Source organism: Hemiscyllium ocellatum, chromosome 16 (genome assembly GCF_020745735.1).
Source record: "Hemiscyllium ocellatum isolate sHemOce1 chromosome 16, sHemOce1.pat.X.cur, whole genome shotgun sequence".
NCBI lineage: Eukaryota > Metazoa > Chordata > Chondrichthyes > Orectolobiformes > Hemiscylliidae > Hemiscyllium > Hemiscyllium ocellatum.
Window position 1 is genome coordinate 9,637,980 of NC_083416.1, and position 25,539 is coordinate 9,663,518.

At 43.4% G+C, this 25,539-nt stretch overlaps 1 protein-coding gene across 1 annotated transcript in view; it reads right to left on the bottom strand.

Moving 5' to 3' along the window:
* The window catches only part of LOC132823334 (dedicator of cytokinesis protein 2-like), a 717,727-nt gene that overhangs the window by 155,868 nt on the left and 536,320 nt on the right, over window positions 1-25,539 (bottom strand). The window contains exons 30-33 of the mRNA XM_060837030.1: window positions 18,870-18,948; window positions 9,937-10,037; window positions 6,210-6,268; window positions 4,564-4,712 (exon numbers count right to left, since the gene is read on the bottom strand). Of these exons, the coding sequence (XP_060693013.1) occupies window positions 4,564-4,712; window positions 6,210-6,268; window positions 9,937-10,037; window positions 18,870-18,948 (388 nt within the window). The remainder of the gene's footprint in view (window positions 1-4,563; window positions 4,713-6,209; window positions 6,269-9,936; window positions 10,038-18,869; window positions 18,949-25,539) is intronic.

A 25,539-nucleotide genomic window follows, 5' to 3' on the forward strand; every position in this document is an offset into this window, starting at 1 on the left:
ATTCAACCATATCGTTGTGAATCTGGAGTCATGTGTGGGCCAGACAATATGAGGACAACAGACTTTATCCCTCTTAAAGTGCTTTGGAGAACCAGACGGGACTTTATGACAATCAAAGTTGGTCTTATGCTCATAATTTGATTCCAGCTTTTAAGTTTGGCCATGATGGGATTGGAAACCATATCCTGAGAGTACTATCCTCAATTTCTGGATTGTTAGTCCTGAGATATTCTTGCTACACAGCACTATACCCTCTTGTCCCTGAGATAAGAACATATTTATTAGATTCCGCTAAACTTCTCTCTTCCAATAATTATAATGTAGGATTCTGAATTTGCCTTTCTCGATACTGCTTATCGTTTTCACATACTTGGATCAGAGCCCCTTTCGGTCACTCTTTTCAAATTTCTCCAAAGACGTCAATTACACAGGATGGGTTGAGGAAGAACACTCTGATGATGACAATTGTCTGGTGACACTGAGTGTCAGCAACTAGCAGCAAGACAACCAAATTGTCAGACAATGACAACAGAGAACAACACACGTTTCTCCAGATGGGGATATGATCTCCAGAATAGGAGAAGTTGTCAAATCTCCACAGTGTTGCATTGATCTTTTTGTTGATGTTATAAATTCTGTTTAGCCTATTTGTATAACTGTTGAATTGCAACTGTTGAAAGCATCAATGAAGCAACCTATGAATAAGTTGTGCTGTTCTAATCACTGCTGGACAGGAAATGATTGGCAAGTCAAAGTAAGGCCATTTGATCTTGAATATGACATGTCCCTCACCTTTCTTGTCGAGCCTCTTTTAACGTTGTACTATCAACCTGTTGAGCTAGGGGCAAGTGAGGTCTGTGGATGCTGGAGATCAGAGTCAAGAGTGTGGCACTGGAAAAGCACAGCAGGTCAGTCAGCATCCGAGGAGCAGGAGCATCGACGTTTCAGGCAAAGCCCTTCATCGTGTTTACACCGACTGTTCTGGCATTCTCATAGTGGATTCTGGCATCTTATTGACCACAAACAAATTTACACTGGGGAAAGTTTGTTCACCTGCAGTGAGTTGACACAAAATTGACTTGAAGGTAGGAGACAGAGGATGGCGGTAGTGGGTTGCTTTACAGAATGGAGGCCTGTGACCAGCAAGGATTGAGGCGGGGTCCACTGCTTCTCATCACTTATATAAATTATTTTGATATGAATACAGGATTAAGTTATGGTTGGTAAGTTTGCAGGTGGCACCAAAATGTTGGTGTGGTGGGCAGTGAAGAAGGTTATCTCAGAGTACAATGGGACTTCGATCAGATAGGCCAATGGACCGAGGAGTGACAGATGGAGTTAAATATAGATAAACATGCGTTGTTGCATTTTGGTAAGGCACACCAAGGCAGGACTAAGACGGTTAATGGTAGGACCCTGGAGAGTGTTGCTGAACAAAGAGAATGAGGGGTGCAGGTGCATAGTTCCTGGAAAATGGAGGGTGGTGAGCAAGGCATTTGGCATGATTGCCTTTATTGCTCAGAACATTGAGTAGAGGAGTTAGGATAGAATGCTGTAGCTGCACAGGACATTAGTGAGGCTTTTAGAATACTGAGTACAATTTTAGTTGCCCTTCTATGTGCAGAGTACTATTAAACGTGCGAAGTTGCAGAAAAGATTGACAAGAATGTTGCCAGGACTGGAGGGCTTGACTATAGGGAGGGGTTGACTAGGCTGAGTGTTTTATTTCCCTGGAACGTTGGAGGCTGATTGGTGACGTTATAGAGGTTTATAAAATCATGAGGGGCACAGATCGGGTGAACAGCCAAGATCTTTTTCCTGGGGTGGGGGATTTCAAATCAAATGGCACAGGTTTAAGGTGAGAGGGGAAAGATTTAAAAGATGGGAAGGTTGGACTATAGAGAGAGGCTGAATAGGCTGGCGCTGCTTTCCCTAGAGTGTCAGAGGCAGAGGGGTGACCTTATAGAGGATTATAAAATCATAAGGGGCTTTTTTTTTTAGATTCTCCACAGTGTGGAAACAGGCCCTATGGTCCAACAAGTCCACACCGTCCCTCCGAAGAGAAACCCACCCAAACCCATTCCCCTACCCTATACTTACCCCTGACTAACACTGTGGGCAATTTAGCATGGCCAATTCACCTGACCTGCACATCTTTGGATTGTGGGAGGAAACCGGAACACCTGGAGGAAACCCACGCAGACACAGGGAGAATGCGCAAACTCCACACAGACATGAGGCAATCGAACCCAGGACCCTGGTGCTATGAGGCAGCAGTGCTAACCACTGAGCCACCGTGCCACCCATAGATAGGATAAATAGACACCCCACTCCCTGGGGTGGGGGAGTCCAGCACTAGAGGGAATAGGTTTAGGGTGAGAGGGGAAAGATATAAAAGGGACCGAAGGGGCAGCTTTTTCACACAGAGGGTGGTACGTGTATGGAATGAGCTGCCAGAGGAAGTGGTGGAGGCTGGTACAATTACAACATTTAAAAGGCATCTGGATGGGTATATGAATAGGAAGGGTTATTGGGATAGGTCAGATTAGGATTTATTGCTGATGCAGAAGAGTTGGATTAAAGGGTCTGTTTCCATGCTGTATGGCTCTATGATTCCACTTTTGTCTGATGCTTGCAATCAGGGTACAGCCAAGCTCCATAACCTGGCAAGATAAAGTTGGTAAAATGGTATCCTGTTGTGTAGTGTAGTGGGCAGAAACTGCAAAGAGTGAACAGCTGTACCACTCACATCTTGGTGACCATACACTCACCTGTCATCCCGAGAGACTTCTGTGCATGTTGGGAAGGAGTGCTGCTTGCTTCCTGTGTAAGTGACCTTAAATATAATCTTTTTGGGAGTGTTAACCAAGTGACGGAGTGCTAACCAAGTGCTAAAGTCACTTGATTAACACTCTAGCCGAAAGTTCAGGGGGTAATGGGTTCAAATCTCACCATGCCTGATGGTGAAATATGAATTCAATACAATCTAGAACATTGTCAATGGTCAGGAAGAATGTTAATGCTCTTTTGGGAAGGGGAAATATGCTGCCCTTACCCAATCCACCTTACATGTGACTCCAATTCAGAAACAATGATCCTGCTATTGGAAAATCCAGGCCAATTCTAGAACAAGGAGAAGGTGAGGACTGCAGATGCTGAAGATCAGAGCTGAAAATGTGTTGCTGGAAAAGCGCAGCAGGTCAGGCAGCATCAAGGAGCTGGAGAATCGACGTTTCGGGCATGAGCCCTTCTTCAGGAATCATAGAGCCATACAGCATGGAAACAGACCCTTCAGTCCAACTCTTCCGCATCAGCAATAAATCCTAATCTGACCTATCCCAATAAACCCTTTCCTGAAGAAGGGCTCATGCCCGAAACGTCGATTCTCCTGCTCCTTGGATGCTGCCTGACCTGCTGCGCTCTTCCAGCAACACATTTTCAATTCTAGAACAATCCATGCCTAAGGTATTATTTATTTCTATTCAAAGGATTCATGGTGTGGGAGAGAGGTGAGGCTCACAGGAGCTTATGATCTTAAAAGGACCCCTAAGCAAAAAGCAAAGTGAATCTGTTCTCAAAACCAAACCTTCTCATTTGGTTGCTGTTTAATGCCAAGACACACAGCCTTACATCAGTTCCAATTTGTGTCCTTCATCCTCTGAAGATGCTGATTTGTAGAAGGTTATTTTTTTCTTGCACTTTACTCAATCCTTGTCGAGTATTACAAGTGCTTATTCACACCATATAATTAGTGTCTGTCTCCACACTGCTGTTCACTCTGCCCAGCTACAGCAACCCAAGGCTCGAGTTTGCATTGAAATGCAATTGAACGAGTGACCACTCACAGAGAAGTAAATCAACCTGGATTTCTGAACCAGAGACGGGCTGCGGGAAAACAGCAACATCCAGTTTGGATTTGGAAGGGGTGGGTCAGTGGGATACAATGTCAGGAGATATTCCACTGCTTGGTGCAAGCTTCTGTCTCGTGACCTCAGCCACTGGGAAGATGCCAAAAGCAGTATTTTCACGAGCAGACTGACCTTTCTGTTTGGAATGCAATAACAGAAGCAGTGCAGATTCAACAATAAATTTTAAAGAGGGTATATGTTTGGAAAGTAAATATTGCCAAGATTACAGAGACAAGGACTAACTGAACATGAATTCGAAGAGGTGGCAGTGGCAATGTTGGGCCCAATGTGCTCTTTCCATGTTGTAAGATTCTACACCATTATCTCTTCCTGCTTTTGAACAATACTCATTTGGTGTGTGTGCATTGGGGTACAGTATCACCCATCACTAAGAACTCACATCCACCAGCACAGCTGTTTAAAGTACAAGATTGAGCTTATCCGACTGATTTAAATGTATTATTCCTTGCAATAAAATTCCAGTGGACAGGTATTACATGATTATTCCCTCCACGGCATCCCTTGCTTTTAGTTTCTGTTTTTGAAACAAAGATTCTTGGAAAATACAGATCTCAAGCTATCTTGTGACTTGTAACCAGTTCCAGGCCTACTGCATCATGCAGAATAGGAAATGGATTTTTGGCTTCCTCCATACCTTCCTGAATTTGTTGAACATGGAGTACTCGCACAGCATCATGTCAAAGAAGATTGGGATCGTGGCTTTGCGGAGCTCAATCTCTGGGATCAAGGTCATTTCCAGGATTGGACCGACCATTTCGGGGATGAAGTGGATCTTGTTTTGAGCTGCCAGTCAATATACAAAAGAAATCTGATTAGAAAACAGGGACCTGGAGACACCCCTCACTACTCCTCGATCATAATCTCTGCAATGTGGAAGCAGGAACGTCAGCCCATCCAGTCCACACCGACCCTTCAAAGAACATTCTACCCTGACCCACCACCTCTGCCCTATCTCTGTATGTCCCATGGCTAATTCACTTAACCTACACATCCCTGAATTCTGTGAGCAATTTAGCATGGCCCATCCACCTAACCTGCACATCTTTGGACTGCTGGAAGAAACTGGCGCACCCGGAGGAAACTCACACAGACACAGGGAGAATGTGCAAACTCCACACAGACAGTCATTCGAGGGTCAAAATGCAGCCCGGTCCCTGGCCTGTGAGGCTGCAGCGCTAACCACTGAACCACCATGTCCACCCCAAAATTGGTGACTTTGGCTTTACCATTTGTCACACCTAACTTGCATCACTTATACTGTGTTTTTGTTTCCAATTTTCCTCCCTACTCTTCTGAAACCACTCGCAACGCCCCTTGGAGCCAATCACCATCCAATAATTTGCCCAGATAATTGTACTTTGTGTATGTGCTTAGATGAAGGATTAGCATGGGGAAAGGACAGTGGATCCATAGCCTATTCCCTTTTCATCCATTCCAGCAACCTGCACCGACAAAGGAATGGCTGCTGAATGAGGTAGAAATTCATAGGGGTGGGTCATTTGGTGCCAAGGGGTAATGATCAAGGGCAAGAACCTTGAATCCATCCCACCATGATGAGGTCTGGGAGCCCTGAATGACCTTTAGTTTTCACCCAACAGCATTTAGGCCATTAGTAACAGCGACATCATCATCTTAGCACCAGACGTCACAGTCTACGGATGCAAACAAGGCCATTTCGGACTGAGGTGAGGTGGAATTTCTTCACCCAGAGAATGGGGAGCCTGTGGAATTCATTGCCGCAGAAGTAGTTGAAGCCAAACATTGAGTGTTTTCAAGAGAGGAAGTGGTGGAAAGCTGGTACAATTGCAACATTTAAAAGACATCTGGGTGGGCATATGAATAGGAAGAATTTGGAGGGATATGGGCCACGTGTTGGCAGGTGGGACTAGATTGGGTTGGGATATCTGGTCGGTATGGACGAGTTGGACCAAAGGGTTGGTCTCCATGTTGTACATCTCTATGACTCTATGACTATAAGGTGCTGGATACAGCCTTTCGGGCTAAAGGGAGCCAAAGATATGGGGAGAATGCAGGATCAGGATATATAATTCGATGATCAGCCATCGTCATGTTGAATGCTGGAGCAGGCACAAAGGGCCGAATGGCCTCCACCTGTTGTCCACGTCTGCTTATTCCACAGCCGATCTAGATGGCATTTTTGTCACTCAATACCACAAGGGGGAAGCATGTATAGACTGGGTCTGTGAGAATCCGGTTTAATGTGCAGCACATTGAAAATTCACCTTATTCAAAACAAAAAGGAACAAGTATTTCACTCACCAAGCCTGTACCACATATCACGAACATTAAATCCTATTAGCCGCCTCATATCGCCATATCTGAAAGTAATGAAGTGTTTTCATTTACTCTATCGTATAACAACCAAAATTGCAATTAACATATTTTTGACATGTTATCTCAATACTGCTATCATTTTCACTTCATGTTCTTCACCCTGCTTTCAGGCGGCAAAGTATCTTGTGATGTTAAAATATGACAAGTTTTCTTTCCAAGTCTCAAGATGAGAGGTCATTCATTTGGAAATAAAGAGAGTAAATCTCTTCACTCTGAAGATTATGAATCCTTGAAATTCTCTACATTTGAGGAACTTGGGTGCTCAGCTGATGTAAATAGTCAAAACAGAACAAGGGGTATTTTGCATTAGAAGGGGTATGGTGTTACAATACGGGGTAAGTCCTCCTGCTTAATTTAAACCAGCAACACAGTAAAGATTTATCCCATGCAGTAATCTGTGAAAGTTTGAGAGGCCAACAACAATTTAAAGTAAAAATTAACAACTTTATTTCTTAAAGTATAACAGAGATTAACTAACTAACATCAACTTACAACTCCTTCTTCTAACCTACCTTTTACCTTCACCTTCTACAACATTAGTGTGATAAAACCCCTCCAATTAAGATTTACCAAAATCCCAACTTTTCAAAAACCAGCCAGACGTCGAATCTTTTTTTCTTCTTCTTAGGGATTTCTGCTTCACAGGTTACTGATCGATAAAGGTACCTTTAAAAGGGCTATTCTCTGGGCAGTCTGAATATGTTGTTGGCTCAGCAGTTCTCCTCTCAATTGTCTAATTTTCCCCAGTCTTATAGCCTCAAAGTAAAAAATGAGGTCTGCAGATGCTGGAGATCACAGCTGAAAATGTGTTGCTGGTTAAAGCACAGCAGGTCAGGCAGCATCCAAGGAATAGGAAATTCGACGTTTCGGGCATAACCGAAACATCGAATTTCCTATTCCTTGAATGCTGCCTAACCTGCTGTACTTTAACCAGCAACACATTTTCAGTTATAGCCTCAAAGCATTGGATTGTGCCATTGGCTTTTAAGATTGTCAATATACCCAATTCAAACTTGATTGGTGTTTGGTATTTTGGGGGGTATAATTTAAGCTGGTTGGCCTAATTTAAACCTGTTTTGTTGTTTCCAGGCAACCAGCTACACTAGCTACTGAACCACATGTTACATTATATCTGGTTCAGAACACTTCATACTAGCTTTTAACTCACTTAAAGGTACAGTGCACCCATATCTTCATAACAATGGCAAGAGAGAAAATGGAGTTAATGGAGATATTCACTAAAGGTTTTATGCAACAGCATGTTAAGCACTAGTGACCACTTGGTCTGTTCCTGCTCCTATTTATGTTCATAACCGCCACATTCTCCTCAACTGCAGGAGGTGCTGTAACCAGTAAAAAAGCACCAAAGCTATGACAACACACATTCATGTCAAGGTGATTTCCAAAGGTCATTCTCAGACCCTAGGGATCCTGCAAATCTGCATCCAGAAAGGGAAATGACCCAGTTCCTTGGGTTCTGAGAGCGTGATTTGAGGAGACTGCATGAAAAGAGGGATGTGAATTTGAGATTGTGAGTGCTGTTAAGGCTCTGCTATAGCTGCCAGACTTGTGGCTGTGCTAGTTCTGTGGCCTCAGAATCAGAAAGTTATGGGCTCAAGTCCCACTCCAGTCATTTCGGTCACAATCTGATGTACTCTCAAGGGTACTGTCTTTCAGCTCAGATGCTAAACTGAGGGCCTGCCTGTCTCCAGGATAAAAAGATCCCATAGCAACATTTCAGGGTGGAATTTTTACCAGTATTAATCCATCACTAATGCAGATAGTCTTGTTATTGTTACATTGCTGTGATTTCAAATAAACTTGTTGGACTATGATGTTCACTTGCTGTTTGCAAATTGATTACTACATTTCCTCCATTCTGATATGACAATTGGTCATTCTGAATTGTGAGAGATGTGGAACAATGCAAATCCTTCTTCCTTTTTTGTTGGCTCATTAATAAGCTGTGGGATATATTTGGGATTAAGACAGATGTGTGTGATTCAATCAATACAATTAAGCAGGACCTGGACTGTGTACCCTCTTCTACTTTTACAGATGTAACCTGAAGCTAGAAGTCTTCATTTCTAACATCTCTCGCAAATGGAACACAGCAAGGAAATTGAGCTGTTTAAATTGTTCCCTCCCTCGGCCAGTGAGTTTGACTGACATTATGGTAATAGCTTTCACGTCATTAGCAAAGTGTTATTGCTGTTAAGTTCCAACCTTAACATCCTGAGGTGAGTTCAACAGACAATTAATGTGCAGCTCCAGAATGCTTTCAAAAAAAACACCAACGCAGCTAAAAGTGAAATATGAATGATGTGAAACAGATTGTGGAGCAACATAAATTCTGCACATTCACAACATCACTTTATCTCCAAATTTCAGTTAACTTGCTGTTATCATTTCCATCAAGACCCAGCCGAATCAATCGTTAGGTGGATAATTATCATTCCATTTGCAGCTTTAAGGAACACGGCACTAATTCAATTGAGGTATTAAATACTCCATGGGCAAGGTAGTGGAGGTGCTCCTCAAGCCTAGAAACAGCACTGGCCAAGATTTAGTTGCTTTGGGAAAGGATGAATATTCTCCAGTTTTGTTTGATCTATTCAGGGAAGATAAACTTAACATTATCCCAGTTGGAAACAAATGGATGGAACAGAATTTATTGCTGAGTAAAGCAGAATATCCAAGCTTCTCTTTGTTTATTAAAGCCATAGAGTTCTGCTTCATGGTCCAGGTACAAAGTATAATTAACTCTATGTTCCATTACTTTGCCCATTTACCAAAGAGCTTTGTGAACAGGAAATGCCCATTGATTTGCAATGTTCTAATCTTGTATTCTGACTTTATATTAGAAACTAAAACTAGCATTCATACCACATCATTAATGTAAATAGAAACCTCAAGAGACATTGCAGACAGTACTCAGGCGAAACACATCCCGTGCCAAGCTGGGCAAGATTTGGTAAAGTTTAGGAAATGATGGTAAGCTTGGTCCATTGATGCATTCTAAAGAGGATCTTTAAAGAAGGAAGAGGTGGCGAAGGATTGGAGGGTGTTAGAGATCGAATTAACTGTCTGCAGCTAAGTGGGCCATTATCTCCAGTTGGAAGTGAATGGAGTAAAAGGTACAGAGAGATCTTCAGGACCTTGGGGGACTGAAAGAGTTGTGGAGTGAGAAGATCATGAAACAATTTAACAAAAGAATGAAAATGTTAGCTGATAAAGAACGAGAAACTGATTTAAAATAGAAATGAAGGGGTGATTAAATATAGGGTTAGGATTTGAGTTAGGGTTATGTGAATGGTTGAGTACAAAGTGTGGCGGATTGGTGTCCAATTATGGGAACATTAAAACGATCCATTCAGAGGCGACAAAGGTAACCAGTTGACAGAACTTTTCAAAACCCCACATCTGCAAGACAAAAATAGGGCAAACCAGCAAGTAAGAAATACCAGTATAGATGGATCTAAGTTCCTTAGGATTTATAGGCTGGATTTGGTCAATGTACATTTCCGGTAAACCACCGAGGCTTCATTTTGTCAAGTGAATGACATTTTATTATTCTGTTGTTTCTTCACTTTCAACTCTAAAAGATCATAGTTGGCACTGAATAATAAAACCATTAGTGAATCACACTCACTTGTTCAAGACTTTCATGCTTTTTGCCTGAGAAAAATGTTCCAGTTGTAGTGAATCTTGAGTAATGAATTTTACAGCCAGATGGAAGTAATTATTCCATAACTAGAGATAAAAACATCCAAAAATTACACAGAGACATAATTAAATTTTACTGCACATCAAAACTATCACTATTTAAATGACATCTCATCATCATGGCTGAGCCTAATGTAAATTATTCAGAAAAAAAAGTTGGTTCTTTTTTCAAACAATACAATAAAAGCAATATTTGTAAGCTTCCAGCAACTTAATTGTCACAATATTTCTCATTTATATTTGTTACATAAGAATTTTTTTTATTTTTTACTGTTTCCAGATTTATCATTTCATAATGAGTTGGCATAAAACAGGGGACAACAGATGTCCAGAGGAACAGATTGAAGGAATTGCTAACAGAGGATTTGAAGAGTAAGCGAGTCAACCTTCATCTTTGTCAATCATTTAATTAGGTCAAGGATGATTTGGAAATTGACATCATTTCATTGCTTTGGTCCCAATAATAATACTCTGAACTCACAAAGATCTCAGTTCTGAATTTTTTACTTGGTCTGACCCAATAGCTATTGAGAATAGAGATCTACATTCCATTGTCCTTTGTATGAATAAGGGGCTTCCTGACAACAAATTTGGATAGTACAGGGCTGATTTTTGAGGATACTTTCCCTTGTAATGAACTCCCCCATCAGAGGGTTTCATTTCCCTGTGTTTATCCTACAGCATTCGTTAATCCTTGAAATTGCAATTAAATCACTCTTCCCTCCAGGAAAAACAAGACCAGTTGATAAAACCTATCCTCAGAATTTAATGTTTTTAACCCATATTTTATTGTGGTAATTTGATTTTGCACTTCCCAAGGCTAATGCCTTAATGCTTTAGGTATGCAGTCGGAGAGCTGAACCCAGTACACTAACTTATGTTTAACCTGAAATCAACACTACAATCTTGTAATTTCTATCCTTTGTGTTGCTGCTTCCTTCTTGAGATGAGGGCAAAAATCAAATATCTTTCTTTAATAACTTTGCATATCAGGCCACTAGCTTTTAGTGAGTTAAAGGTAAGGTGATAGTGGTATTGTTGCTAGGCTAGTAATCCAGAGATCCAGGTAATGCAATGGGGGTTAGCTACAAATCCCACATAGCAAATGGAATTTGATTAAAACAAGTCTAATGATTACTGTGAGACCATTGCTGATTGGCAGGAAAAATCCATCTGGTATATGAATGCCCTTTCATGAAGGACATCTGCTGTCTTTACCTGGAATATATTCCCGGTAAGGAGGGATAAATCAATCATAGCTAACCAAAGTGGTTAAGGTGAGTGTGAAGTTGAAAGCTAAAGGACATAAAGAGTCAAAAGTCAATGATGGTCCTGAAGTCTGGGGTAAATTCAGAATTCAGCAATGGAGGACTCAAAAGATAATAAAGAAAGATAAAATAAACGATGAAGTGCAAACTCATGAGGAATTCAAAAACTGAGACGAAGAGTTCCTTTAACTTTATGAAACAGAAGAGGGAGTTCAAAGTGAATATCAAAGCCCTTTCGAAAATGAATTTGGGAGATAGTTTGTTTTTATTCATTCATGGGCATCACTGGATTGGCCATCATTTCTAGCCCATCCTTATTTGATTGGATTTGTCACGTGTACCGATGTACACCTGTATGGGCCTGAAATAAACGTGTTGCCTACAACCTGGTGTCATGTGATGTCTGAGAGTTGGAGCCAGTAGACGTGTTGTATCTGGACTTCCAAAGGTGTTCAACGAGTTCATAGAGTCATAGAATCACAGAGAGGTACAGTGTGGAAACAGACTTTCGGTCCAATTTGTCCATGCCATCCAGATATTCTAAATTAATCTAGTCCCATTTGCCAGCACTTTGCCCATATCCTTCTAAACCCTTCCTATTTAAAGACTCATCCAGATGCCTTTTAAATGTTGTAATTGTACCAGCTTCCACCACTACCTCTGACAGCTCGTTCCATACATGCACCACCCTCTGGATGAAAAAGTTACACTGTAGGTCCCTTTTAAATCTTCCCCCTCTCACCTTAAACCTATACCCTCTAGTTTTGGACTCCCCTATTTTGGGGAAAAGACCTGGTATCTCAGAGAAGTTTAAGTTATAAGTTAAGAGGCCACAATGTCGTAGGAATGTAGAGTGGCATGGATAGACAATTGGCTAGTGGGCAGGAAACAGCTATGGAGATAAAGGGTTCTTTTTCAGGTTGGTGACCTGAGACCGGTGGGGATCTACGGGGATCAGAACTGGGAACGCATCTGTTTACAGTGTATATTAATGACTTGGAGGAAGGAAGCAAATGCATCATTGGTAAATTTAGAGACAACTGAAAAATAAGTGAAAGGGGAGGAATGAGAGGAATGGAAACAGTTTACAGAGAGAAATTGATAGGTTAAATGTTGGCAAATGGAGTATAATGTGAGAAAATGTGAAGTTCATTTTGGAAAGGAGTTCCAAAAAAAACGTTAACAATCACACAACACCAAGTTATAGTCCAACAGGTTTATCTGAAAGCACTAGCTTTCAGAGCACCTGATGATAAGGCGCGGCACTCCGAAAGCTAGTGCTTCCAATTAAACCTGATGGATTATAACCTGGTGTTGTGTGATTTTTAACTTTGTCCACCCCAGTCCAATATCAGCTCCTCCAAGTCAGAAAAAGAGTATTGGACATTGGATAAGAATGCAGACAGATGCAACATAAAGGGACCTGGGGGTATTTGTGCATGAAAAAGAATGCCAGCATGCAGGGGTAACAGATATCCCACAGTCTTTGCCCCATGGCTGATCTAGAGCTGAAAATGTGTTGCTGGAAAAGCGCAGCAGGTCAGGCAGCATCCAGGGAGCAGGAGAATCGACGTTTTGGACATGAGCCCTTCTTCAGGAATGAGGATTCCTCATTCCTGAAGAAGGGCTCATGCCTGAAACATCGATTCTCCTGCTCCTTGGATGCTGCCTGACTTGCTGCGCTTTTCCAGCAACACATTTTCAGCCTTGGCTGATCTACTCTTGGCTCAATTAATCCAATGCCCCCCTTCCACACTGGTACCCTTCGGTGCTGACCCTCTCTCCTTTCCACCCCCACCTCAACTCTGGCTCCCAGCTGAAACGCCTGCAGCTTGGCAATCTCTTCTTCAGTTGTTTGGCTACTGACAGGGCAATGATGTGGGAAGATTTAGAGAGAAATCAGAACCTCCAGAAAGGCCACGTCATTGGGTTTCCAGCCAGTAATCTTCCCACCTGCTCCTTCCATCAAAATAGTGGGGCTTTTGTATCCTCTGGTTCACATTTTACTCCAGAGATGAAACAATTTTCTCCCTTTATATATCCTTTGTGAATATCAGTTAGGATTGAATTATATCATTGCTGTTTCAAACTCACTCTTCACCATGATTTCAAATGCGCCTGTCTTTCGTGAATCATCCCCTGCTGCAATCTACAGATGGCTTAGCAAAAAGCCCAAGCGCTCTGTTACAAAATCACTCCTCCTTGATTTATGTATTTGACACACAGAGAAACCGTTGTCTATTAACTTGGACATCTCGCTATTTTGGATGACAGGCTCCTCGCTCTTTCTGATCCAGTTATGTGCTGCCGCGCGCTTAATTATTTAAAGTGGGTGAATTGAAAGATGTTGGGAGTTCCGCAAGGAAACTCCCCCAGTGACTGCTGTTCATTGGCAGAAGCACTGCTTTCTCTCGCTGGCTGTTACACTGTACTCTCTACCTCTGTTCACCCATTCCCACCCCACGACCCTTTATCTGCAGCTCCCCTTACACCAACCCCAGTCCTGAAGAAGGGTTACACTCGAAATGGGGACTTTTCCACCTCCTGCTGCTGCCTGGCTTGCTGTGTTCTTCCAGCCTCCTGCCTGTCTACTTGGAATCCAGTATCTGCACTTTTGCTTAGCTACAGGAACAACAGAATTGATACAACATCTCTCAACCCTGTCTCTCTCATAACCAGAATGACAATGGCAGCTTACATCAGACGGCCGGAGGCAGGAGATGAATGATACTCTCAGAGCATTCACATATAATTCATCTACAGAATTTCACAAAACTGTCTTTTGTTCACTTTCCCCAAACACGGTCCTTTGTGGGTCCTGTTCTATTTAAATTGCTGTAAGCAGTGGATTCAGGATGAGGATTGGTGATAACGTTCAGTAATAGCACAACAGCAAGAGAGTTTGTGGACCCAACTCCTGCAGCTGAGAATCTCTACTGTGTGGAAGTAGGCCATTCAGCCCATTGAGTCCACACTGACCCTCCAAAGAGCAGCCCACCCAGGCCCACGCTCCTACACAATCCCTGTAACCCTGCATTCCCCGTGACTAATCCACAGAGACACTATGGGCAATTCAGCATGGCCAAACCACCTAACCTGCATATCTTTGGATTGTGGGAGGAAACCGGAGCACCCGGAGGAAACCCATGCAGAGACTGGGAGAATGTGCGAACCCCATACAGACGGTCACCTGAGGCTGGAATGAAATCTAGGTGCCTGTTGCTGTGAGGAGGCAGTGCTAACCAGTGAGCCACCATGCTGCACTGAACCAAGTAAAGACTCTTCAACTCAATACAAAGGGGGAACTGTGAGATCGGAAAGTCATAAAGATATACAGCACGGATATAGGCACTTCAGATCCACTTGTCCATGCCGACCAGGTATCCCAACCTAATCAAGTGCCATTTGCCAGCACTTGGCCCATATCCCTTTAAACTCTTCCTCTTTATATACCCATACAGATGCCTTTTAAATGTTACGAATATACAAGGCATTGGTAAGACCACACCTGGAGTATTGTATGCAGTTTAAGTCCGCTTATTTGACAAAAGATTTAATAAATGTTGGAGGCAGTTCAGTCTGCTGATCCCAGAGAACAGGGGTTTGTCATACGAAAAGAGCTTGAACAGTTTAGGCCTATACTCTCCGGAATTTAGAAGAATGAGAGGTATCCAAATGGAGGTAATTAAGATGATAAAAAGTGTGGATGGAGCGGAAGCTTCCTTTTGTGGGGCATTCTGGGATGAGAGGTCACAGTCTTAGCATAAAAGGCAGCAGATTTAAAACAGAGTTAGGGAGAAACTCTTTCTCCCAAAGAGTTGTGGATCTATGGAGTTCGCTATCCCAAAGTGCAGTGGATGTTGGGACAGTGAGTACATTTACAGAGGAATTAGACAGATGTTTAATTGGTAATGGGTTGTAAGGTTATGGAGGGAAGGCAGGAAAATGAGGGTGAGGAGCATAACAACCATGATTGAGTGGCGGAGAAGACTCGATGAGCCTATATCTTATGAAATTATGAATGAAAGAATTAGTGTTTTGTCTCTGGTAGGGAAGTCCAAAACTATAGAGCATAGGCTTCAGGTGAGAAGGAAAGATATAAAAAGGGACAAAAGGGGCAACTTTTTTCACGCAGAGAGTGGTGTGTGTGTGGAATGAGCTGCCAGAGCAAGTGGTGGAGACTAGAACAATTGAAACACTTAAAAAGCATTTGGACGGGTATATGAATAAGAAGGGTTTGGAGGTTTATGGGCCAAGTGCTGGTAAATGGGACTAGATTAGGTTGGGATATCTGGTCAGCATGGACAAGCCGGACCGAAGGGTCTGTTTCCGTGCTGTACATCTCAATGACTCTATCAGGTAGGAGCAGAAACAATGACAACACTTAAAAGGCATTTAGACAGACACATGAAAAGGCAGGGAGTAGAGGGATATGGTCCATGTGCAGGCAGATGGGATTAGTTTAGAATGGTAACATGGTTGGCATAAGGTTAGAAATCACACAACACCAGGTTATGGTCTAACAGGTTTAATTGGAAGCACATTAGCTTTCGGAGTGACGCTCCTTCATCAGGTGATCTACCACCTGATGAAGGAACGGCGCTCCGAAAGCTTGTGTGCTTCCAATTAAACCTGTTGGACTATAACCTGGTGTTGTGTGATTTTTAACTTTGTACACGCCAGTCCAACACCAGCTCCTCCACATCATGGTGAGCATAGATATGGTGGGCTGAAGGGGCAGTTCCTGTGCTGTAGTGTTCTATGTTAACTATGATCACCTTCACAGCAAAGCAGACTCCATGGGCTGAATACCCTGCTTCTGCTCCCATGTCTTATGTTCTTATATTATGGTCTCATATTCTCCACGATAATTCTATCTCCATTAAAATACGGTGGAGTCAGACAACCATTGTGTTATCTTAGTGCTGTCTGTGAAAGAAAACTGTTTCCTACATTACAACAATGACTGCACTTCAAAAAATAAATTATTGACTTTGAAGCACTTTGGGATGGTCTGAAAGGTGCTACATAAGTGCAATTTCTTTCTCTAAATATGAATATAAGGGACATTTTCACTTTGAAAATTGCTTTGTTCTCACCACATCATCGAGAAACATAATGGATCCCAATTGAATTGAGAATATTTCAATGGAACATGTGATGCACTGACGAAGGTGTGACCATTGTGCCAGCAATTTGAAAGAGCTTTCAATTAGTCACACTTTGTCACTCTTTGTCCATAAGCCCTGTAATTTTGTTTCCTTTTCAAATGTTTGTCCAATTCCCTTTTGAAATTTACCGCTGAACTCATCTCACACACTCTTTCAGGCAGTACAATCCAAATCGTAACAAGTTGGTGTGTGCAAAAAAAAGTCTCACAACTCTGGTCTTTCATCAAGCAACGTTAAACCCCTGACCTTGATTTGGCAATTTTTTTTATGGGCAGAAAAGGTTGCTCCTTATTTGTAGTATTGAAACCTCTCCCACCTTTTAACATCTAATCCTCCACTGTACTCGATGGAAGACAAATCCCAGTTTCTCTACTATTTCATATTAATGAACTTCAGATGCTGAAGCAGTCTGTGTCCAGTTGTATTGGACAGATAAACAACATTCACATCACACAAGTACCAGACAAAGGCCATACAGTCATACAGCATGGAAACAGATACTTTGGTCCAAATAGTCCCAAACTAAACTAGTTCCACCTGCCTGCTCCTCGTCCATATCGCACCCACCCCCAAACCTTTCCTATTCATGTACTTATCCAAATATCTTTTAATCATTGTAATTGTGCCCACATTCCTCACTTCCTCAGGAAGTTCATTTCATGTGCAAACCACCCTCTATGTATAGGATTTGCCTCTCATGTCATTTTTAAATCTTTCTCCTATTCCCTTGAAATGAACCCCCCCACCCCCCCAGTCTTGAAATCTCCCTTCCTAGGGAAAAGACAACTGTCATTAACTCTATCTATAACCCCTCATCATTTTATAAACTTCTATAGGATCGCCTCTCAATCTTCTGTGTTCCAGTGAAAAAAAGTCCCAGCCTATCCAGCCTTTCTTTGTAACTCAAACCTTCCATACCTGGAGACCTCCTGGTAAATCTCTTTGAACCCTCTCCAGCTTAATAATATCCTTCCTATAACTGGGCAACCAGGAGTTGGCATAGTTCTCTACAAGAGGCCTCACCAATCTTCAATGAAAAAGAATTCAACCATGTCTCCTTGATATTGAATGGCCTTACCATTGATTATTGCCCCTCCATCACCATCCTGGGGGATACAATGGATCAAAAGGTTATTCGGGTCAGCCTTATAACTCGTTGCTTGATTCCTTAAAGCCTATTCACGAGAGAAAAATGGAGTTTGTGGGCAGCACAGTGGCACAGTGGTTAGCACTGCTGTCTCACAGCACCTGAGACCCGGGTTCAATTCCCGACTCAGGCGACTGACTGTGTGGAGTTTGCACATTCTCCCCATGTCTGCGTGGGTTTCCTCCGAGTGCTCCGGTTTCCTCCCACAGTCCAAAGATGTGCAGGTTAGGTGAAGTAGCCATGCTAAATTGCCCGTAGTGTTAGGTATGGGGTAAATGTAGGGGAATGGGTCTGGGTGGGTTGCGCTTCGGCGGGTCGGTGTGGACTTGTTGGGCCGAAGGGCCTGTTTCCACACTGTAAGTAATCTAATCTAATACTCTCTGCTGATCTGGATGAGTGGGGGAGCCTGAATAACACTCAAGGAGCATGAACCCTTGCAAAACAAACCGACCCACTTGATTGGCACCCCATCCACCACAGTCAACATTTGGTCCCTCCACTGACAGCTGTCTACTAGCTCCAACAATGTTCCTTCAACAGTCTCTTCCAAAGCCATGAAACCTTCCACCTAGAAGGACAAGGGTAGCAAATGTTTGGGTAGGCTACTGCCAGCAGGTTCCCCTCCAAGCCTTACTTCTACTGACTATGAAATATATCGTCGGTGTCGCTGAATCACATTCCTGGAATTCCCACCTCACAGAACCAGTGGGTGTATTACCACTGGGACTGCAGCAGTTTCATTAAGTGTTCAACCGCCACTTTTTCCAGGGCAAGATTGCCCAGAGTGTTCAGGGATGTGTAGGTGAGCTGCGTTAGTCAGCGGTAAATGTAGATAATACGGTAGGGGAGGGGTAGGTCTGGTTGGGTTAGTCTTCAGAGGGTCAGTGTGGACTTGTTGGGCCAAATGACATGTTTCCATACTGTAAGGATTCGAGCAGCACCTTCATGCCATGAAATGATAACCACAAAGACCTTCATCTTTCAAGCAAGCTTAATAACAAAAGATCTTATTTCCTGCACTGCCCTGAAAATCGCATCTCTTAGACTGAGTTGAAGACATCTCAATCAAACATCTCCTTTACCTCAGCCTACTAGTTCCTCAAACCTGTATGAACCAACCAGGGCCACTTATTCTGATTAAAACCATTATCTGGTTATCTCATTCAGTTACCATCAAAAGTGAAATGGTCTTGAAGGTTGTTGGTGCTTTAGAAAGATTCCATTATCATTCAGGTGCAACAGACTGAAACAGATGTCTCACATGTTGACTTACCTGTTGCTCAAAGTTCATATTCTCCAGGAATTTCTGGTTCATAGTTTCTGCAAACTTGTTAATGGCTCGTAGAAAGACTCTACAATAAAAAAGAAACAATGAATTAATCCAGATTTATTAAAATGCCTACTTGGAAAGGCTGGGTGAACTTTCATTGTACTTTCGAAGCTGGGATCAAACTTAGTCCAGTCAGATCACACAAACATTTCTTTCCCTGCAGAGTGTCCAAGTGAAACTGAATGGAGTGTCTGTGATCTCAGTTTAAAAACAGGAAGTGATACACTGCAGAAGAAATATGTTGGAGGAGAAAGTGAGGTCTGCAGATGCTGGAGATCAGAGCTGAAAATGTGTTGCTGGAAAAGCGCAGCAGGTCAGGCAGCATCCAAGGAACAGGAGATTCGACGTTTCGGGCATAAGCCCTTCGTTTCCTGAAGAAGGGCTTATGCCCGAAATGTCAAATCTCCTGTTCCTTGGATGCTGCCTGACCTGCTGCGCTTTTCCAGCAACACATTTTCAGCTCAGAAGAAATATATTGTCAAAGATTTTCATCTTGCGCCTGATGGATGGAAACTATCAAAGAAATCAACAGTTCTGGTGCAGGAAACAAGGGTGCTGATTGGTTGTCGAGTTGACACTGATTGGTCAAAGGGTTGCCGTGGAGTATGCACCAGAGAAGCATTGTCCCCATGTTTGCTGTCTGGCTCCCAGAAGGCTAAATGCTTGGACATGTCTTCGCTAACTGCTGAGGTTCAGTGATGATTATGTGTAGCTTCTTGCAACCACATTGAGAGTCCAATTGATAAACATGATAAAAAACAGATCCTAATCACAGAACTGATCTCATGATTCTATAGCTCTTGTTGAATATGTATATGTATCGCTATGTTACTGTTTGCAGGAACTTGCTGTGCTCAAATTGGCTGCTACATTTCCATACACGACATCAGTGCCAACATTTCATAAGTTCATTCACTGTTGCAAAGCACTTTATGATACTCTGAGGTTGTGAAAAGTGCTCTACATACAGAGGAGCATCAATTATCCAAATATCAATTATCGAATCTCAGATTATCCGAAGATCTCAAGGTCCCGCTAGAAACATTACATTAAAGAGGTGTTTCCAACACTGATCATGTCTTTTGTTCACAGTGATTAAAAGTGAACTCAGCTTACTGAACTGCTGCTGAGAACAGTCCTGGACATCGATGGGAGCCCAGGCACTGACTCCAAATGACTGACCTCCCGCCCTTTCTCCACCAACACTTTCCCTAGAGATCAACAGAGGGGTGCACCCTAAACCACCCTTCCCCAGATATTCTCTCCAACATTGACCCTGACAGGGCAAAGGTGAAACCTGTTAAAAAGTTGCAGTAAACAATTGTAGGTTTGTCTGTGTGTGTGTGTCTGTATGTGTGTGTGTGTGTCTGTATGTGTGTGTGTTTGTGTGTATGTGTGTGCCTGTGTGTGTCTGTCTGTATATCTGTGTGTTTTTCTGTGTGTGTGTCTATGTGTGTGCCTGTATGTGTGTGTGTGTCTGTATGTGTGTGTGTGTCTGTATGTGTGTGTCTGTGCATCTGTATGTGTGTGTTTGCGTGCGCATGTGTGTCTGTGTGTGTATGTATGTATGCGTGTGTGTGTTTATCTGTGTATCTGTGTGTGTGTCTATATGTGTGTGTGTCTGTGTGTGTGTGTGTCTGTATGTGTGTGTGTGTGTATGTGTCTGTGTCTGTGTGTGTGTGTGTGTGTGTGTGTGTGTGTGCGTGTGCTATTTTGAGACTCACCTCCTAAAGGAAGCAGCAGTCTTACTGTTGGTGTCCAGTCCGGCTGCCCCAGGAGGTGAGGGTGGGAGCAGACGGGATGCGGGGTGCATTGATGGGGGTGCTGACAGGGAGCTCACAGGGACGGGGGCAGATGGGACATGGGGATGCAGGGTCTCACTGGAGTGGGGCTCATGGTGGTTGGACAGGGGGCAGGGGCGCGAACTGAAGTGCGAGTTGGGGAGTGGGGGTGGGAGGCGGTGTTGGACTGGGGTGGGGGAGTGGATGGCGGCCCAGGGCTTGTGCGTGGTTTGCTGCTGCCTAATCTCCTGAAGGGGGAGTGGACGTAGCAAGCGCTCACCGTATCACTCCCATTGAACTGATGGGTGGGGGAGTTGGGAGGGGGGTGCAGGAGGCTTCAGCAATGCTGCAGGTCCCTAACACACAAGTGAGATGTCTGCCCAGAAAGAAACCCTGAGGCAGTGAGAGGGAGCAAGGCAGGCAGAGCGAGGAAAAAGGAAACTTCAGAAAACTCCAAGCCCCAGAGGAGAGGCATTGAATCGATTAACTGAATAATCAATCATCCAAATAAAATAGTGCCCAGCCATCTCATTCGGATAATCAAGGTTCCTCTGTACATGCAAACTTGTTTATACCACATTGTATCATTTGTAGTCTTGTCAAAAGGCCTTTGGTTAGTGCTCCTACATATGGCTGGTTAGAATGGCTATTAGCTGAACTGAGGCAATGATAAACCATCTCCTGCAGCACTAATCAATCAAAGCACATGAAAATGATTGTAGAGACAGTTCAGAGTGACGGGATGTGTCTGGTACTCAACCCGACTCTCTGCGTTCTTTTTAAATGTAATGGAGCTTGGCACTGACTGTCTTATTTTATAATGAAGGCCCAAACGCATGCAGAAGATGGAGTTCAGCAAGTCCCTATTTGTGATTTAAGATTTATGGGGGTTTAGCTTCAGGCATGAAGAACACAGTTGAGCTTGCCAAATGAACTTTGCATGCACTAAAATTAATGTGGAGACTCAAAGTCTATAATATTGCAATGCTAATGGCTGATTTTATATTGCGATTAGTAGATTTCTACTGCCATCTGCTACTGATTCATGAATCTTCGGCAGCTTCCAGGCAAAGCCAAACTTCCCTTGCTGGATTCAGTATGGACTGAAGCCCAATATAAATTATGACTGCAGTCTGCCGGGGGACGCTACAGAAGTTGGCTTGGGGAACTGATGGTACCTGTGAAACAGGAAGGTGATATATAAGCTGCAGGATCACAGTCGAAGATGGAATATGAACCCTTCCCTTCATGGGGCGCACGCCGTTGCATCAACAGCCATGGTTCAGCGGAGGGAGTTTGCTCGAGGCATTGGGAATAGTCAAATGTTGGAGGAGTCATGCACGGCAACTCGGATTTTCATGTGGTCATTTGCGTTTTCTTGCCATCCCAGGAAAGAGTTGCTTTTGGGCTCTGTGCAGTGAGGCCTCAGTGAGATCTCAGTAAAGGTAATGGGTTATGCAGCTTGAGACTTCGAGCAGATTCAAGTCAGATGCTTCATAGCGACCAATACAAGCAGCATGATTCAAGATCAAAACCACAGCAAACCATTGGTTTGAGATTGCAGTTGCAGCAGGCAGTGAAGAAGTCCAATGGTAAGTTGGCCTTCATCGCAAGAGGGCTTGAGTACAGGAGCAGGGATGTCTTCCTGTATTTGTACAGGGCCTTGGTGAGACTTCACTTAGGGACCTGCGTGGAAGGATGCTCCGGCTATGAGGGGAGCGCAACAACGGTTTATCAGATAGATTCCAAGGACTGACGCTTGCAGAGGTGCTGGATCAATGAGGACTACATTCTCTGGGGTTTAGAAGAATGAGGGAAAATCTCATGGAAGTCGATGAAATTCTAATGGACGCGACAGAATAAATGCAGGTAGGATATTCCCGATTATTGCAGCCTCCAGAACTCGAAGTCACACTCTCGGGCTGCGGAGGCCTGTTCGGAGCAGATGAGGGGAGATTTCTTCACCCAGAGACTGCTGAACCTGTGCAATTCCCTGCCCCAGAGCGCAGCCATAGAGTGATAGAGTCATACAGCACAGAAACAGACCCTTCAGTCCAACTCATCCCCATGGACCAGACATCCCAATCCGACTGAGTCCCATTTGCCAGCATTTAGCCTATATCCCTCTAAATCCTTCCTATTTATAGACCCATCCAGGTCCCTTTAAATATTGTAACTGTATCTGTGTCTATCATTTCCTCTGGCAGCTCATTGCATACACGCACCATCCTCTGCGTGAAAAAGTTGCCCCTTAGACCCCTTTTAAATCTTTCCCCTCTTACCTTAAGCCTATGCCCTCTCTCCCCCACCCTTGAGAAAGACCTTGTCTGTTTACCCTCTCCATGCCCCTCACAATTTTATAAATCTCTTTAAGGACACCCCTCAGTCCCCGACGCACCAGGGAAAACTGCCCCAACCTATTTAACCTCTCCCTGTAGCTCAAACCCTGGCAACTTCTTGAGATTTTTTTTGAACCCTCTCAGGTTTAACAGCATCCATCCTGTAGAAGGGTGACCAGATTGCACACAATATTCTAACAATAGCCTGACCAATGCCCGCAACATGACATTTCAACTCCGATACTCAATGTTCTGACCAACGAAGGCAGGTGTGCAGTGAAGTCCAAAACACTGAATGTTTTCAAGGAGGCATTAGGTATGGTTCTTATGGGATCAAAGGATATGGAGCGAAAGCAGTAATAGGGTAATGAGTTGGATGATCATATTAGATGCAGGCACAGGCTCGAAGGGCCAAATAGCCTGCCTCTGCTGCTATTTTCTATGTTACATAGTCATACAAGGAACTCAGAGGCTGTGAGTTCATATCTGACCAGACCAAGTTGGACAGCTCGAACCAGTTAAAACCTGAAGACCTGTGTACAGTGTAATGGGAGTGAATGTGTTAATGTTGGTATTGTGAGTCTGACACCAATAATCATGCACGATGAGACGAGAGAGTGGGGAAAGAGAATGGGAAGCTGTGATCAGCATTCTGTATAAAGGCAGTCCCGGGTTGTGAACGGGTTCTGGTCTGGAGTCTGTTTTCAAGTCAATTTGTAGGCAAGTCAGAGCACAATGCAGGACAAAGAAAGAAGCTGCTTGTAAGTGTGGGGGGATGTTTGTGTGTTGGGTCTTTAAGATTACAGCCCTATATGAGATTACATTCGTAAGTTGGGCATTTGGATATTGGGGATCCCCTGAATTGGGAAGTAAATAAATAGTTTATAGGACACACAGAAGGTCACTCTTGAATAAGGTAGGGACAGAGATACAGCAAACCCAGAGAATGGACAGTCAAATGTAGTTTTAAGGTTGCAAAATAGATTCCCAACACCCAGACAAAATGGTAGGCACGATCCATGAGGGTAGTCTCACTGTGCTAGGATTGGGTGGAGTTTATACATTCTCCCTGCGCCTGTGAAGGTTTCCTCTGGATGTTCCAGTTTCCTCTGACAGTTCAAAGATATGCAGGCTAGGTGAATTGGCTGTGCTAAGTTGCCCAGATGTGCTGGTTAGGTCGATTTGTGATGGAATGTGCAGGGATAGGGTGGGTGGAAAGCTCTGAATGAGATGACTTCCAAAGGGTCAGTTGGACTTGATGGGCAGAATGGCCTGCTTCCTCACTGGAGGGATTCTGAGACCACAAAAGCATCATCCTCCATGGTAACTGCAACATTAGCACAAATTATTATGTTACTGGTGCCAAAGTAAATGAAATTATTGTTGGAAACCCGACTGGCTCAGTACATCCTTCAAGCATGAAAACAGGTCCTCCCTGCCCGGGTTACATGAGACTCCAGTACCACAGACCATGACCGACTTACAATGCCCTCAGGCCAAGTCCAGATGGGAAATAGATGTTATCCTTACCAGCAGCCTCTACAAAGCAAAAGCAGTTGCAATGGACTGGTTAAGGCCAATGGAGAGAGGAGATTTTTAGCCATGAATCAGTGTGCGCAAGGGCAGACGATTAATCAACTGCACCCAGACAGTGGATTCGAGAGTGTGACAAAAAAATCTGCAAATGAGATTTGAAATGGAGCCTTCAACACATCTGCTGTGGGCCCTGTGGTTCATGTAATGACTAAAATTAGTTATCCTTTCATGAAAATTTACATAAACTTATTCATATAACAAAACGCTGCAGCAAACGGAATTATGCTAATATGTTCCACATACATAATTTGATCTTCCCACGACTGTAATGGGAAGGATGGAAGCTTAACTTTTATAATTATGCTGCGAATCAGAGGTACTGCCTGTCAAATTGATAGTTCAATGAATGTGGGGAGCTGGGTTTGAGAGGAAGCAGCCCGTCAGGTAGTCTTTTACTGCTGTCTACACAACGTGCCCAAAGCAAAAAAAGTCATCCAATCTCGCACCCAGCAAGTCAATGAGCTGGAGAATTCACATCACAGCTTTACTGCCTAATTCAGAATTTATGTACTGCTTTGATTGTCAAGGTGAAGCTTATTATGAAACGGAGGAAATGGCAGGAGACAAAGTCGCTGCTGGCCAATGAGGTTAGTGCCGACTGTGGTGGGAATTGTTCGAGTCCGGCACTGGGGATGAGCAAGTGAGTGCCTCAAGGCAGAAGAGGCTGATTTACCGAGAGTCAGCAGGATGTGTTCATTGGGAAATCATGGGCTAAATTGCCTTTGATGGGATCGCTGAGTTGTGCGTGGAGGAGGATCGTTGGCTGTCGCTTAATGCATGTCAGGAAAGCATTTGATAAAGTTTCATAGAATGAAGGCAGAGCCGTGGTTGTGGTGAGTTAGAGACCTGGAGGGAATTGGAACTGGTTAATCAAATCATTGTCAGCTTGGTGGACTC